Source organism: Oncorhynchus kisutch, linkage group LG7, assembly GCF_002021735.2.
Source record: "Oncorhynchus kisutch isolate 150728-3 linkage group LG7, Okis_V2, whole genome shotgun sequence".
Classification (NCBI taxonomy): Eukaryota; Metazoa; Chordata; class Actinopteri; order Salmoniformes; family Salmonidae; genus Oncorhynchus; species Oncorhynchus kisutch.
The window spans coordinates 6,275,300-6,291,485 of NC_034180.2; the positions used below are offsets into that span (position 1 = coordinate 6,275,300).

The 16,186-nt window shown below is 43.5% G+C and overlaps 2 protein-coding genes across 6 annotated transcripts in view; both read right to left on the bottom strand.

The window, feature by feature from the left end:
* Positions 1-16,186, bottom strand: part of LOC109894751 (hypermethylated in cancer 1 protein) — a 93,347-nt gene that overhangs the window by 12,661 nt on the left and 64,500 nt on the right. Inside the window, exons 1-5 of one of the 5 annotated variants that reach the window (XM_031828123.1) lie at positions 4,941-5,515; positions 4,576-4,706; positions 4,211-4,381; positions 1,838-2,002; positions 1,367-1,478 (exon numbers count right to left, since the gene is read on the bottom strand). In XM_031828123.1, the coding sequence (XP_031683983.1) occupies positions 1,367-1,478; positions 1,838-2,002; positions 4,211-4,381; positions 4,576-4,706; positions 4,941-5,229 (868 nt within the window). In that variant the 5' untranslated portion in view covers positions 5,230-5,515. Of the gene's footprint in view, positions 1-1,366; positions 1,479-1,837; positions 2,003-4,210; positions 4,382-4,575; positions 4,707-4,940; positions 5,516-16,186 lie in introns of those variants that run through there. The other 4 variants (XM_031828121.1, XM_031828125.1, XM_031828122.1 and 1 more) reach the window with 4 other exon arrangements.
* On the bottom strand, positions 9,929-15,837 carry LOC116374622 (gastrula zinc finger protein XlCGF53.1-like). The gene is made up of 4 exons (XM_031828213.1): positions 15,370-15,837; positions 13,727-13,857; positions 10,579-11,770; positions 9,929-10,476 (listed from the first exon to the last, which is right to left on the bottom strand). The coding sequence occupies exons 1-3, from the start codon at positions 15,650-15,652 to the stop codon at positions 10,826-10,828; spliced, it is 1,359 nt and encodes a 452-aa protein (XP_031684073.1). The 5' UTR covers positions 15,653-15,837; the 3' UTR covers positions 9,929-10,476; positions 10,579-10,825.

Here is a 16,186-nt window from a genome sequence, read left to right on the forward strand (position 1 = left end):
AGACCGCTGTGCCACTCGGGAGCCCTGATGAAATGATTAATTACACATTGGGTGTATTGATACACCATCCAGTCACTACAAAGATACAGGCGTCCTTCCTAAATCAGTTGCGGAGAGGAAGGAAACCACTCAGATTTCCACCATGATGCCAATGGTGACTTTAAAATAGTTAGTTTAGTTAAACGGCTGTGACACGAGAAAACTGAGAATGGATCAACAACATTGTAGTTACTCCGCAATACTAACCTAAATGACAGAGTGAGAAGAAGGAAGCCTGTAATGATTTCAAAACATGCTTCCTGTAGGGCCTCCCGAGTGGTGCAGCGGTCTAACGCACTGCTTCGCAGTGCTAGAGGCGTCAGTACAGATTCAGGTTCAATCCCAGGTTCAAGCAGGGCCACGACTGGGAGGCCCATGAGGCGGCGCACAATTGGCCCAGTGTAGTCCGAGTTAGCGGAGGGTTTGGAAAAAAATGATTTCAAAACATGCTTCCTGTAGGGCCTCCCGAGTGGTGCAGCGGTCTAAGGCGCTCGAGCGACTCCATGGGCGCATGCACTGACTTCGGTCCTCCGACACATTGGTGCTTCCAGATTAAGTGAGCAGTGTGTCAAGAAGCAGTGCGGCGTGGAGGGGTTGTGTTTCGGAGGATGCATTGCTCTCGACCTTCACCTATCCCGAGTCCATACAGGAGTTGCAGCGATATGACAAAACTGTAACTACCAATTTGATATCACAACATTGGTGAGAAATGGGGTAAATGGGGAAATCGGGTGAAATCATCCTGTTTGCAATAAGGAACTAAACTAAAACTGAAAAAAATATGGCAAAGAAATGTTATTAACTACGTCCTGAATACAAAGGGTTATGTTTGGGGCAGATCCAACACAACGCATCACTGAGAACCACTCTTCATATTTTCAAGCATGGTGGTGGCTGCATCATGTTATGGGTATGCTGGTCATCAGCAAGGACTAGGGAGTTTTTGGGAATGAAAATAAATGGAATAGAGCTAAGCACAGTCAAAATAATAGAGGAAAACCTGGTTCAGTCTGCTTTCCATTGGGAGACAAAATCACCTTTTAGCAGGACTTACCCAGAAAGGCTCACAGCTGTAATAGCTGACAAAGGTAATTCTAGGATGTATTGACACAGCAGTGTGAATATTTGTGACTTAGATAAAATAAAATAAATGAAATTCAGAAATATCTAAAAACATTGTTTTCACTTTGTCATTATGGGGTAGTGTGTGTAAATGGATGAGGATTTGTTATTTAATAAATTTTGAATTCAGGTTATAACACCAAATGTGGAATAAGTCAAGGGGTATGAATACTTTCTGAAGGCAGTGTGTGTATTTCTCCCTTACCTTGCTCCCCCATCTTTATTCCACTCAGCAGATCAATGCTCTCTGGTTCGTCTTCGATTGTCTCCTCTTTGACCAGCAGCAGATGAGGCTTCCCATCCTCCATGTCTACTGACTGTAAGAGATACAGAGTGAGAGGATGTTGGATCAAGAAATCTGATATGAGCACCCTGCTATGGAGCATCTTCTGATTGGGCAATGAGGGATTGCTATGAGTACTATGCAAACATGTTAGTTAATTTTGATCACTTGTCACTCTTTAATAGTTTAATAAATTCAAAGGCATGTCAAGACCTGGGCCCGTATTCACAAAGCATCAGAGTAAGAGTGCTGACCTATGATCAGGTTCCCACCTGCCTATATAGTCACTCATTATGATCTAAAAAGGCAAAACTGATCCAGATCAGCACTCCCGCTCTGTGGATACGGGCCCTGACCTAATACCATTCAGACAGTAGTTTACAGTGGGCTCACCTCAGTGAGATTGTGTGTGGTCCTGTGCTGCTCAGCTGGTTCCTCTGCGGGTCCAGGAGGAGGTGTAGTCTGGTTGTCCTCTATGACCATGGTCCCTTCTGGGTTCCACAGACCCTCCTCACACCCCTCCTCCTTCACCAGCAGCACCTCTGGACCCTCCTCCTCCTGGAAGAGACAGGTGATATACACTCCCTCAGGTACATACACACAGATAATAAAACACACTTTCAACATGGAGTCTTTACCCATCCCCACTACGTTTGAGTCCTATAATGTAGTTACAGAATTTCTTCATTGTTGTTAAACCCATATCATGGTGGACATAAACATGTTGTTGTGGATAAAAACAAGTCAGCTATGATAAGTAAAAAGTCAGACAAACCTGACTAAACTATTTTCACGTGTACAGTAGGTGTTTGTTAGTGTGTGGGTATGTGTAGGTCTATTTAGTAAGTGTATATTGGTTATAACGCGCTGTCGTGTTTACGCAGAATAGGGTGAGATTAGATGTGACGTATACTAAAGAGAGTCTCAATGAAAGTCTTATAATGAAAAGTCCCATTTTGTGTTCATTAAACATAAAAAATTTATATACACCATATGAAAACCACACATAGATAGGTATGTTTGCCTGCATGGCAGACATCTCAGCTTGGATGTCATCCCACCATCTCAAGCTCAATCTCGACAAGACAGAGCTGCCCATCTTCCCGGGGAAGGCCTCCCCGCTCCAAGACCTCTCCATCATTGTTGACAACTCCATGGTGTCCCTCTCCCAGAGTGCAAAGAACCTTGGTGTGACCCTTGACAACACCCTGTCATTCTCTGCTAAAATCAAATCAGTGACTCGCTCCTGCAGGTTCATGCTCTACAAAAGCCATAGAGTAGGAGCCTTCCTCACACAGGAAGCAGCGCAGGTCCTAATCCAGGCTATGGTCTTCTCCCATCTAGACTACTGTTGGCTGGGCTCCCTATTTGTGCCATCAAACCCCTGCAACTTATCCAGAACGCTGCAGCCAGTCCGGTATTTAACCTTCCCAAGTTCTTCCATGTCACCCTGCTCCTTGACACACTCCACTGACTTCCAGTCGTGGCTCGCATCCACTACAAGACCATTTTGGTTGCCTGTGGAGCAGCAAGGGGAACTGCCCCTCCATACCTTCAAGCTATGCTCAAACCCTACACCCCAACCCGAGCACTCCGTTCTGTCACCTCTGGTCTCTTGGCTGCATCTGCCCAACCCAGTCTAAGCTCTTCTCTGTCAAGGCACCACAATGGTGGAACGAGCTTAACGCTGAAGCTAGGACAGCAAAGTCTCTGCCCATCTTCCAAAGACGTCTGAGACCATACCTCTTCAAAGAGTATCTTAAAATGACCCCCCCCCCAAAAAAATTGTTTAATGTCTCAACTAAAAATCTGCATTAACTTGATAAACTACATAAATTGTCATTAAAATTAAGTTGTTGAATGTAAGTAATGAAATAGGTATTTGTGAACATCACAGCCTACAATTTCTGGATGAAATATTCTACCAAGGAATATTCAACACTAAAATCTGTTACTCCCGTTATTACAAATGCATCTGTGGATCTTTTATGCTGACAAAAATTGTAAGTAATCTTTGTCTTCAATGCAGGGTTTGATTTAACGTCAGAAGCTATCGAGTGGAATGGTTACTTTCTATGTTATACAGTGAAATGTTTTTTCTGCTGGTGTATCCTGAGGTATCTCCTCTTAGAGAACTCTAACTGCAGTGCGTACAGGCAAACGGCCTTTCTCCAACGTGGACCTTCAGGTGCATCTTCAGCTGGGGCTGGTAGGAGAACCTCATCTCACACTACGGACAGCTGTAGACCCTCTGATGGATCGCCACCTTCTGGGGGCTGCTGAAGCCTTTGTTACAGAACATGCAGAGGAACCGTTTCTCTTTACTATTGCCTGATGTTGCTCCCCTTCCCCGAGCCTTGGCCCTTTGAGTTCAATAACTGATAGCAGTCATGTGAATCGGAAGGCCCTATTGACGAGGACACTGGGTCGCGACCCCTGAGCGTGTGTGAAAGGGAGTGGGTTGCAACATTTGGATTTGTCTCTAAGCTTTCCCTGTAGTCTAAGAAATCTCTGCCTTGTGAGTGTCCTCCCCTAAGTGAGTCTCGTCTGCATTCCATGTCAGAGGAACATCACCTTCAACTTTCACAGTTGCCATCTACCACTAGAGCCTCCCCTTTCTTATTCAGGCACCCTTCAGAGTATAAACTACTACTCTACTGGTTCCAGTCCCCTCTAGAGAGATCAGTCTGGGTCTCTAAAGCCAATGATATGTTTGCCAGGGTCCATCGCTGTAGTGTTGAGGACCGCGTTCGGCGTTAAACTGACCTCCGTGATGCTGCATCGGGACCTGTCCTGGGGCACGTTGGCAGGGGACCCAGTAGCTACAGGGGGCACCACTCCAGGCGCTGCTCCAGTCTGGATGTCTCTGCTGTGCCGTAGGTCCTCCTCTCTTTCAGATGTCTCCTGCTTCACCCCAGGACCTGCAGCCTCTGCAGACTGACACAAGAGAGGTTATTACTGGTACATGAGTAGCATTGGATAACAATGTCATAGGGAAGTTTCACAAGCTCCCCTATGGCAGATAAATGAGGATGTATATATAAGAAAGTGAATAGCTGATGGGAGTCTTTCTGAAATAAACTGGTAATATTTGATGTACTGTCATTTGGATGTAATACTATGACACTAACCTCTATCACAATAACATCCTGGGTTGAGGTTCCACTCCCTTCATCAACATTGATTGGTTGGTCATGTCTCCATGTATTGTGTTCCGCTGGCTTCACAAAGCTTCTGTGGCCTCCAGTGAGATGTCCTTCACCTTAAAGAGTGATTGGGGGAAAAGAGGTGGTTAGGTACTGCGTCGTCAATGCTCATTTTTTCAAAGAGCAAATAATAGGAAATATATTATCAGGACAGAATGTGATAGTGGCTTTCAGCATGTTTGCTAAGTAATCAGGGGAACTATAGCCTACTATATGTGATTAACACATCTAAAGTCAAACGTGCAGATGTGAACGGGGCGACAGGCCCCTCGACCTCTGCAAAAATGTACCTCTTGTCATCCCTCTGTATCGGTCGAGGATCTTAGCGCTAACGTTACTGGGACGACTGGCGACGACGCGGTCTCGCGTTGTCCTCTCTACACGCTCCCGTGCCATTTTCAATTCGAGTTGCTGTAGTTTCCTCTGCAATACCCTGTTTTCTTTCTGGCTTTGAGTTATTTCCAAACGAAACACTGCATAGTCGTCGTCTACGAGTTTACAGATGTCTGCCACGGCTGCATTTGCTAGCACCTCCATAATGGAGGCTATTTGAGTGTGAAAAACCATACAGTTAGCCATTGTTAGCAGCTAACGTTAGCGTTACCTAGATAACAGATGTATCACCCAAGTCCTGTCTCCAACACGAATGAAAGACTACCTGGGGGGTAAGTAGGTGATGCTGTTTAGGTAAGAGTCATGTTTTGAGTTCGTGTGTTAATAAGTTTCTAAATAACTAATAAAATCGCTAACATTGACATTTTTTCTTGGTCACCGTTCAGTTCCGTTTACACGTCTGTGGTTTTTAAATCGCGGTTGGCAATCAACATTAGTGACGCATTACCGCCACCAACTGGACTGGAGTGTGAACCAGCGGCATGGGAGGTCTAAAGTTGAGCTCTACCCAATTAAACCCTGCCTTCTCTTAGGAAACGAAATACAGAATTAAATACAATATCAGCTTAAGGTTTTCTTAAATTTAATTTAACTCCTCAATACCATTATTCTTTAATCGTAATAACAAATTGTATTTTTCCCTCCCATATTGCTGGCGCTGAAATGGAATGTGTTCCACTGTCTCCATCTTCTGGCAGTGATCACACTTTCCAGTTGAATGTTTTGCATTGTGGAAAAGTGTGCTTCAAATTATACTACACTGAACAAAAATATAAACGCAAAATGTAAAGTGCATGTTTCATTAACTAATATAAAAGATTCTAGAAATGCTCCATACACAATCTTATTTCTGTCAAATTTTGTGCACAAATGTTTACATCTCTGTTAGTGGGCACTTAATCCTTTGTCAAGATAATCCATCCACCTGACAGGTGTGGCATTTCAAGAAGCTGATTGAACAGAATGATCATTACACAGGTGCATCTTGTGCTGGGGACAATAAAAGACCACTGTAAAAATGTGCAGTTTTGTCACACAACACAATTCCACAGATGTGTCATGTTGAGGGAGCATGCAATTGGTACTCCTCCATAATTTTAGAGAATTTGGCAGTACATCCAACTGGCCTCACAACTGCAGACCACGTGTAACACCAGCCCAGGACCTCCACATCCGGGATCATTGGTGTTCACTGTAGTTTACTGTTTTCCTTATATGAACTGTAACTCAGCAAAGTCTTTGAAATTGTTGCATGTTGCGTTGTATTTTTTTGTTTCATTATGGATTAAGAGCTGATATTAGTATAACGTACTAACATTTAAACCATACTCGATTTTCTCATTCACATTCAATAAAACGTTCTATTTTCGCATACTGAGAATGCGTCATGCGCGATTGGGTTGTTTTTCGCAATCTTGGTTAATTTCGGTAGCACATCCCCATATCTGATTATCAGCTGCTGTCAAAGCCAAAATGAGTATGACCTTAAAAGTACAGTACATTTTTGAAATGTCATATTATAAAACTACTTTTTTTTTCTTCACATACTCAAACAGTCTACTCTTTAGGATGCAAGTACAGGCATTCGGACATGCCCACTGTGTGTTTGAGCTACTTACTTCTGGATTTTACCATTGGATTCTATTTCTTTTGCATCTGCTGGTACCAACTATTCATCTGTGTGATTAACACGGGCAGAGCTAGAGAGGTGTTTGTGAGGGAAGGGCAGATCCCGAAGGGGCTTGGGGCCAGGTCTTTTTTTAACAAAAACATATGTAGAGGGGTTTAAGCAAATGCTCACCTTCAATGGCCACTGGAGAAGTGTGCTCTTCACAGATGAATCCCGATTTCAACTCTACCAGGCAGATGAGAGGCTAATGGCGTCGTGTGGGCGAGCTGTTTGCTGATGTCAAACGTTGTGAACAGATTGACCAATGGTGGTGGTGTTATGGTATGGGCAGGCATAAGCTACGGACAACGAACACAATTGCATTTTATCGGTGGCAATTTGAATACTCAAGAGACACCGTGACCATGAGGCCCACTGTCATGACATTCATCTGCCGCCATCACCTCATGTTTCAGCATGATAATGCACGGCCCCATGAAAGCAAGGATCTGTACACAATTCCTGGATGCTGAAAATGTCCCTGTTCTTCCATGGCCTGCATACTCACCAGACATGTCACTCATTGAGCATGTGTGGGATGCTCTGGATCGACATGTACGACAGTGTGTTCCAGTTCCCGCCAATATCCAGCAACTTCACACAGCCATTGAAGAGTGGGAAAACACACCACAGGCCAAAATCAACAGCCTGATCAACTCTAGAAGAAGGAATGTCACACTCCATGAGGCAAATGGTAGTCAAACCAGATATTGACTGTTTTTCTGATCCACACCCTACTTTTAAAAAATCTTATTTTTACCCCCTTTGTCTTCCAAATTTTGTGATATCCAATTGGTAGTTAAAGTCTTGTCCCTTAGCCTCAACTCCCGTAAAGACTCGGGAGAGGCAAAGGTCGGGAGCCATGTGTCCCCCGAAACACGACCCCGGCAAGCCACACTGCTCGCTTAACTTAGAAGCCAGCCACACCAATGTGACGGAGGAAACGCTGTACAACTGGCGATAGTGTCAGCGTGCATACGCCCAACCTACCATAGGAGTTGCTAGAGCGCGATGGGACAAGGCCATCCCGGCCGACCAAACCCTTCTCTAACGACTCTGGGCCAATTGTGTGCTAAATATTCCATAGTACACTAGAACACAGCAAAACATGAACAACAACAGTCTAACCATAGCTGAGGGCAATAGAGCAAGTCCCTACACCATGGCAACCCTGCCTCCCTACAAGCTATGGGTATTGATCATATTCCGGCCTCTATTAGAAAAGGGGACCGTCTTAAACCGTTAAGCCAAAGGGAAAGTTTTTGGATTTACAAACTACAGGCCACTAAATACCCTGGTTTAAATGAAGATATGGATTTCTCACCCTTCCTGTAGGGTCGTGATGGGTCCATTTGCTGTCATCTAGTGGACATTTTGCTCAATTGCCCTCAGCTATGGTTAGACTGTTGTTGTTCATGTTTTGCTGTGTTCTAGTGTACTATGGAATATTTAGCTTTCTTATTCTTGACACTTCTCCCAGTCATATTTAAGGTTAGAACTACCTTTTAGTGTTCCTATACTTCTAGTTTGGAGTTGTATTTTTATGATAACATAGCTACAGTATTTCAATGTGTATAGTATTGCTTACTAGGTGTGTCCAATCAATTGTGTAACCACTCCCTCTTCCAATTAGGGCTAATTGATAAGCTGTTTAAAAGAGGACCTTGTATTCCTTTTTTTTGGTACTCCCTGAGGAAGGCCATGCAGCCAAAACGCGTCGGTTAAAAAATAAAAATAAAACGTTGTTTCTATTGAACATGCCATACTAATAAAGGCATTTTAAGCAATTATATGAAGAGTACCTTGGTCCTCCTTTCTTTTTGATGACCAATTTACCCCTTTTACCAAAGAGCACCTATCTACCAAAATGAACTATTGTGTCCCTTAGTAGCGCTTCCCTTCCTCCTCTTTCTACTAGATGCATATCTATATTCCAAGTCATGTGAAAAGATTAGGGCCTAATGAATTTATTTCAATTGACTGATTTCCTTATATGAACTGTAACTCAGTAACATCTTTGAAATTGTTACATGTTGCATTTATATTTTGTTCAGTGTAAATAATCAAATGATTTGCAAATATCTCAATTACTGTATCATTCTGTTACTTCATGACAATGCACATTTGTTATAGACTACAATTGTAATTGTCTTTAAAGCCAAAGACAACCCTTTGAGAGCTCTGTTCTGTAGGCTAAAGCACGTTACTTCTCGTGACCCCAGTCCAACCAAGTGAAAAGCTCAGTCCCTCTGACAGATGGTGGTACACCGTATGATAATGAACCCACTCCACGCTACCTTGACTGACTGCACTTTCCCTAGCTTTCTCTCCACCCACTCCAAGACGTCATACAGGTCAGACAAACCCCATGGTTGACTTTTTCCTTGAATCGTATTTCTCCCCCTTGTGCACATTTCTGTCTTATAAAGCTACTCGGGAAGAAGCTTTTGTAATAGTCTGTAGGTCTTTGGTGTGAACGGTCTGGTGCTGCTTCACATATTTTGCCTTAGCGAAGCTCTTACCACACGTGGAGCAGCCGTATGGCTTGTCGGCGTCATCCTAATGCTCGGCCTCCCACATTGTGACCCAATGACACCAGAGGAGGTAGAAGCAGGTTAGTCTGAACTCCTTGACCTCTAGCCATTGTTTTGGTGTTGGTGGGATTGTGTGCTGTGTGGTGCATGGTGGTGGAGTCTCTGTTCTGGTTCCGACACAGGAAGGAAGAGCGACGGCTCCTGATCCAGGGTTCTGATCCGGGGCCAGGGCTTATGACCAGCCACCTCAGCGGTGCCACTCTCTCCCGCCAACAAGACTGGATATCAGCAGGTCCTCATGACCTACAGACTGTAAACACAAATTGTACAGAAGAGCATATACACTAAGTGTACTAATTGACAGACTGAACAGGTGAAAGCTATGATTAATGTCACTTGTTAAATCCACTTCAAATCAGGGTAGATGAAGGGGAGGAGACAGGTTCATTAAGGATTTTTAAGCCTTGAGACATGGATTGTGTGTGTGCCATTCAGAGGGTGAATAGGCAACACAAAATATTTCAGTTCCTTTGAACTGGGTATGGTAGTAGGTGCCATGCGCACCGGTTTGTGTCAAGAACAGCAACCCTGCTGGGTTTTTCACACTCCACTACCCAAAGGCCATCCAGCCAACTTGACATAACTGTCGTCAACACATGCCAGCAGAGAAAGTCTTTGAATGAAAAGTCCCATTTTCTGTTTATTAAACATAAACACGTTTTAAATACACCATATGAAAACCACATATACACGTCTCAACTACAAATCTGCATGAACTTGATGAACTGCATTCATTTTCTCATTAAAAGCGTTTGATGGCCTCCCGAGTGGCGCAGTGGTCTAAGGCATTGCTAGCTGTGCCACTAGAGATCCTGGTTCGAGTCCAGGCTCTGTCGCAGCTGACCACGACCGGGAGACCCATGGGGCGGCGCACAATTAGCCCAGCGTCTTCCGGGTTAGGGGAGGGTTTGGCCGGCAGGGACGTTCTTGTCCCATCGCGCACTAGCAACTCCTGTGGCGTGCCGGGCGCAAATGCACACTGAAATGGTCACCAGGTGTACGGTGTTTCCTCTGACACATAGGTACGGCTGCCTTCCGGGTTAAGCCGGCATTGAGTCAAGAAGCAGTGCGGCTTGGTTGGGTTGTGTTTCTGAGGATGCACGGCTCTCCACCTTCGCCTTTCCCGAGTCCGTACGTGAGTTGCAGCATGGGACAAAACTGTAACCACCACTGGGGAGAAAAAAGGGGTACAAAAATAAAAATAAGTGTTTATTTAAAAATATTTTTAAAATAGTTGAATGGAAGTAATGAAATAGGCATTTGTGAACATACCGTTTGTACTGTGTAGGTTAATTAAGAACTATATATCCCAAAATGTCTTGGCCTTGTTGGTGTGGAAATTGATCTCTGTCATCTCGCTGAGTCTATCTTTAGGGCAGAGTTTGATCTAAATGTCAGAAGCCATTGAATGGAATGGTTACTTTCTATGTTTTTGAGTGGGATGGTTTTTCTGCTGATGTATCCTGAGGTAACTCCTCTCCGAGACCCTCTTCCGACAGTGCTTACAGGCGAACGACCTCTATTCCGTGTGGACCTTCAAGTGCCTCTTCAGATGGTGCTGGTGGGAGAACCTCTTCTCACACTGGGGACAGCTGTAGGGTTTCTCCCCTGTGTGGACCCTCTGGTGCCTCTTCAGGCTGCCAGCCTCAGCAAAGCGCATGTGACATTGGGTACAACTGAAGGGTTTCTCCCCTGTGTGGACCCTCTGGTGGATCTCCACCTTCTGGGGGCAGCTGAAGCCTTTGTTACAGAACATGCAGAGGAACCGTTTCTCTTTACTATTGCCTGATGTGGCTCCCCCTCCCTGAGCTCTAGCCCTGTCGTTTGCGCTGAATACTGGATTGAAAAGTACATGGCCGTGTGAATCAGAAGGCCCCATTGACGTGGACACTGGGTCGCGATCCCTGAGAATGTGTAAAGGGGAGTGTGTCCCAACATTTGGATTTGTCTCTAAGCTTTCCCTGTAATCTAAGAAATCTCTGCCCTGTGAGTGTCCGTCTCCTAGGTGGCTATCTGCATTCCATGTGGGAGGAGCGTCACCCTCCACTTTCACAGTCACCTCATCTACCACTATAACCTCCCCTTTCTTATCTAGGCACCCTTCAGAGTACACACTACTACTGTACTGGTTCCAGTCCCCTCTAGACAGATCAGTCTGTGTCTCTAAACCCAAGGATATGTTGCCAGGGTCCATCTCTGTAGTGTAATAACATGACGGATCATCACCACCAGTGACTAATGCATCACCATCTCCACAGGAATGAACAGTCCCCTGGCTCTGATGAAATACCGGTAAATACTCTGAGCCGGCACTGGTCTGCGCTGGGGCCGTGGTGAGGTCCTTCGTGGCTACATAGGACGCTCCAGCCGCTCCAGTCTGGATGTTTCTGCTGTGCTGTAGGTCCTCATCTCTTTCAGACCTCTCTTGCTTCACCCCAGGACCTGCAGCCTCTGTATCTGCAGACTGACACAAAAAGATAGGATGTTATTACCGGGACATCAGTTATACCCAAACCTTTATAGTCCCATACCTCTTCAAACATTCAACATCCAATTGTGTACCCCCTTCTAACACCAGGGTCAGCGCACTCTCAAATGTTGTTTTTTGCCATCATTGTAAGCCTGCAACACACACACACACTATACAATACATTTATTAAACATAAGAATGAGTGTGAGTTTTTGCCACAACCCAGCTCATGGGAAGTGACAAAGAGCTCTTATAGGACCAGTGCACAAATAATAATATAATAATAATTTATAATTTTGCTCTTTATTTAGCCATTTTACATATAAAACTTTACTTGTTAATTGAAAATTGTGAATAACTCACCACAGTTTAATGAGAAGGGCATGCTTGAAAGGATGCACATAACTACAATGTTGGGTTGTATTGGAGAGAGTCTCAGTCTTAAATAATTTTCCACACACAGTCTGTACCTCTATTTAGTTTTCATGTTAGTGAGGGCCAAGAATCCACTCTCACATAAATACGTGGTTGCAAAGGGCATCAGTGTCTTAACAGTGCGATTTGCCAAGGCAGGATACTCTGAGCGCAGCCCAATCCAGAAATCTGTCAGTGGCTTCTGATTAAATTAATTTTTCACAGAACTGCTTGTTGCAATTTTGATGAGGCTCTCTTGTTCAGATATCGGTAAGTGGACTGGAGGCAGGGCATGAAAGGGACAACAAATCCAGTTGATTAAGGAATCCGTTTCGGGAAAGTACCTGCGTAATTGCGCACCCAACACACTGAGGTGCTTCGCTACATCACATTTGACATTGTCTGTAAGCTTGAGTTCATTTGCACACAAAAAAAAATCATACAATGATGGAAAGAGTGTGTTGTTGTCCAACTTCTTAATCATAGCCTCAATTTTGTCCCGCACATTGAATATAGTTGCGGAGAGTTCCTGTAATCCTAGATTCAGATCATTCAGGTGAGAAAAAACATCACCCAGATAGGCCAGTCATGTGAGAAACTCGTCATCATGCAAGCGGTCAGACAAGTGAGAATTTAAGCTCATCTCAATTGAAATAAATGTGTCAATACTTTGCCCATTGATAACCAGCGCACTTCTGTATGTTGTAAATGCGTTACATGGTCGCTGCCCATTTCATTGCATAGTGCAGAAAATACACGAGAGTTCAGGGCCTTGCTTTAACAAAGTTAACCATTTTCACTGTAGTGTCCAAAACGTCTTTGAAACGGCCAGGCATTCCCTTGGCAGCAAGAGCCTCTCAGTGGATGCTGCAGTGTGCCCAAGTGGCGTCGGGTGCAACTGCTTGCACGCGTGTTACCACTCCACTATGTCTCCCTGTCATGGCTTTTGCGCCATCAGTACAGATACCAACACAACTTGACCACCAAAGTTCATTTGATGTCACAAAGCAGTCCAGTACTTAAACAATATATTCTCCTGTGGTCCTGATTTCCAGTGGTTTGCAGAAGAGGATGTCTTCCTTAATTGACCCCCCATAACCATAACGGACATATACCAGGAGCTGTGCCAGGCCCGCCACATCTGTTGACTCATTATTTCACTGAACACTAGATGGTTTCATTTTATTTTTGTCTGTGAAACGAGGCTACTCAGGCGAGAAAAAAACCTCAGCCAAATGTATAGCCCCATGGAAACATTTAAATGGTCTGTTTGAAAATGATATAAGAATAAGAATTATATATATATTATTTTTTAAATGTGAATCACATTTTTATTTGGCGTACCACCGACGGCATTGCGCGTACCCCCCCAGTTTGGGAATACCTGCGGTACATGAGAATTTGATAATGTCATAGGGAGGTCTGACAAGCTCTATGGCAGACAAATTAAGATGTACATTTAAGCAAGTGAATAGCTGAGGGGAGCCTTTCTGAAATAAACAGGCCACATTGTTTATGCAACACTATTACACTAACCTCAATCACGATAACGTGCTGGGTTGAGGTTCCATTCCCCTCATCAACAGTGATTGGTTGATCATCTTTCCATGTATTGTGTCTCGCTGGCTTCACAAAGCTCCTGTGGCCTCCAGTGAGATGTCCTTCACCTGAGAGAGTGATTGGGGGAAAAGAGGTGGTTAGGTTAGCTACTGTCAATGCAATATTGTACACTATTGACAGTTTTGACACTGTGTAGAATTGGCCAGAATGTAAGGTAACACTTCTCATAACTCCTTGATAAATGTATTATGTTCCATGCATCACATTTTTTTCTTTGAGTAAATAATAGGAAATGCAGTAAATCAAGAATCTGGTTAGAATGTGGGGTCTTTGCCCAAGATGGCTAAGTAGTCAGGGGAATTATTAGCTACAGATATTAACACCAGATAATGTGATTTAACCCAAACATTTTGGTATCCATTGTACTGGGAGTTACAGGTCTGGCTATGCAAAACATCTGCAGAGATGTTTTAACTAAGCTGGTATTGGCAATACTGTCTTCCTTCTCAATTTGTGGAAAGAGTGTAATAAAATGTCAGTGTCCAGTTGCAGGGGGTTCATTTGAATTTAGAAAATGTGTCAAAGACTCCATGAAGTACTCCATGAACTAATCCAAGAATGTGTACTCCGACAACTTTCAAATCGTCTCTCCTTGATCGAGACAGGTGGGGGTCCACCCCAAAGTGCTGCATGACAGACACCTGTCTCATCAATGAGAGAAGAATTGAAATAGACAAGATGGCGGTACACACATTGTTGGATTACAAAATGGAGCAAAACATTGATTCATTTTTAATAATGGCGCATTTTCTGCATTCAAACGTAGCCCCTGCCACTGGACAGACATTTTTAGGAGACTCCTGTTTCCACCAATTGAGAACAAAGATAGTATTGCCAAGACCAGGTTAGCTGGAAAATCTCTGCTTTGTATGGGCAAACCTGTAACTCCCAGTATAATGCCTGTATACCATTATTTTTGTTGTTGTTGCTTAAATTACATCTGGTGTAACAAACTACATCTGAACACATGCGGCAGAGGCGAACCAGACGACAGGCACCGAGCCACTCAGTGGTGTAAAGAACTTAAGTAGTTTTTGGGGGTATCTGTACTTTACTATTTATATTTTTGACAACTTTTAATTCACTACATACCTAAAGAAAATTATGTACTCTTTACTCCATACATTTCCCTGACACCCAAAAGTACTGGTTACATTTTGAATGCTTAGCGGGACAGGAAAATGGTCCAATTCAAGCACTTATCAAGAGAACACCACTGATCATCCTACTGCCTCTGATCTAGCGAACTCTAACACACATGCTTCGTTTGTCTATCTGTACATTAAAAAAACAAGAAAACGGTGCAGTCTGGTTTGCTTAATATAAGGAATTTGAAATGATTTATACGTTTACTTTTGATACTTAAGTATATTTAAAACCAAATACTTTAAGACTTTTACTCAAGTAGTATTTTACTGGGTGACTTTTACTTGAGTAATTTTCTATTAAGTATCTTTACTTTTACTCAAGTATGACAACGGGGTACTTTTTCCACCAGTGGAGCTACTGTACATATGAACAGTTTAGGCCGCGCAGCATCAGCCTTCTGCTAAATGTACCTCTTGCAATTCCTCTGTATCGGTCGAGGATCTTGACACTACTGGGACGACTGGCGAGAACGCGCTCTCGCGTAGTCCTCTCTGCGCGCTCCCGTGCCACCTTCAGTTCCAGTAGCTGTAGTTTCCTACGCAATGCCCTGTTTTCTTTCTGGCTTTGAGTTATTTCCAAACGAAACACTGCATAGTCGTCGTCTACGAGTTTACATATATCTGTCACAGCTGCATTCGCTAGCACCTCCATGATGGTGGCTATTTGAGTTTGAAAAACCATACAGTTAGCCATTGTTAACTAACGTTAGCAGCTAGCTAGTGTTGCCTAGATACTCGAATTAAAGACTGCATGGGGTACATATGTGATGCTGTGCGGGTAAATAAACGTCTAAATAACAACAATAAAAACGCTGACGTGTAAAATGTTATTCGACACTGTTCACTTCCGTTTACACTGGCGAGAAAGGATGTTACATAGAATTGGGAATTAGAATACCGGTACTAGAAAGGACATAAACCTTCTTATGGGGTCGTTACCACAGCCACAAAGTCATAAACCCCGCCCATTTCTACAATGTATTTTATTAAAATGCTTTTTTAAACTTAAGGTTTGCAGTGGGGTTAAGGTTATGTCTAACCTTAAATGAAAACAAAAAATAACATTTTTGTTTTCATGAATCTTTACGATATAGCCAATTTTGAATTTGCCTGTGATGGGATAAAGGTCAGCCATTTCTGTCAGGGAGTTGGTCAACCATGCCATGCCAGTGCTGTGATAAAATATTGGTTAAAATAATGAATTTGAAGAATGTATCTGCACTGCATG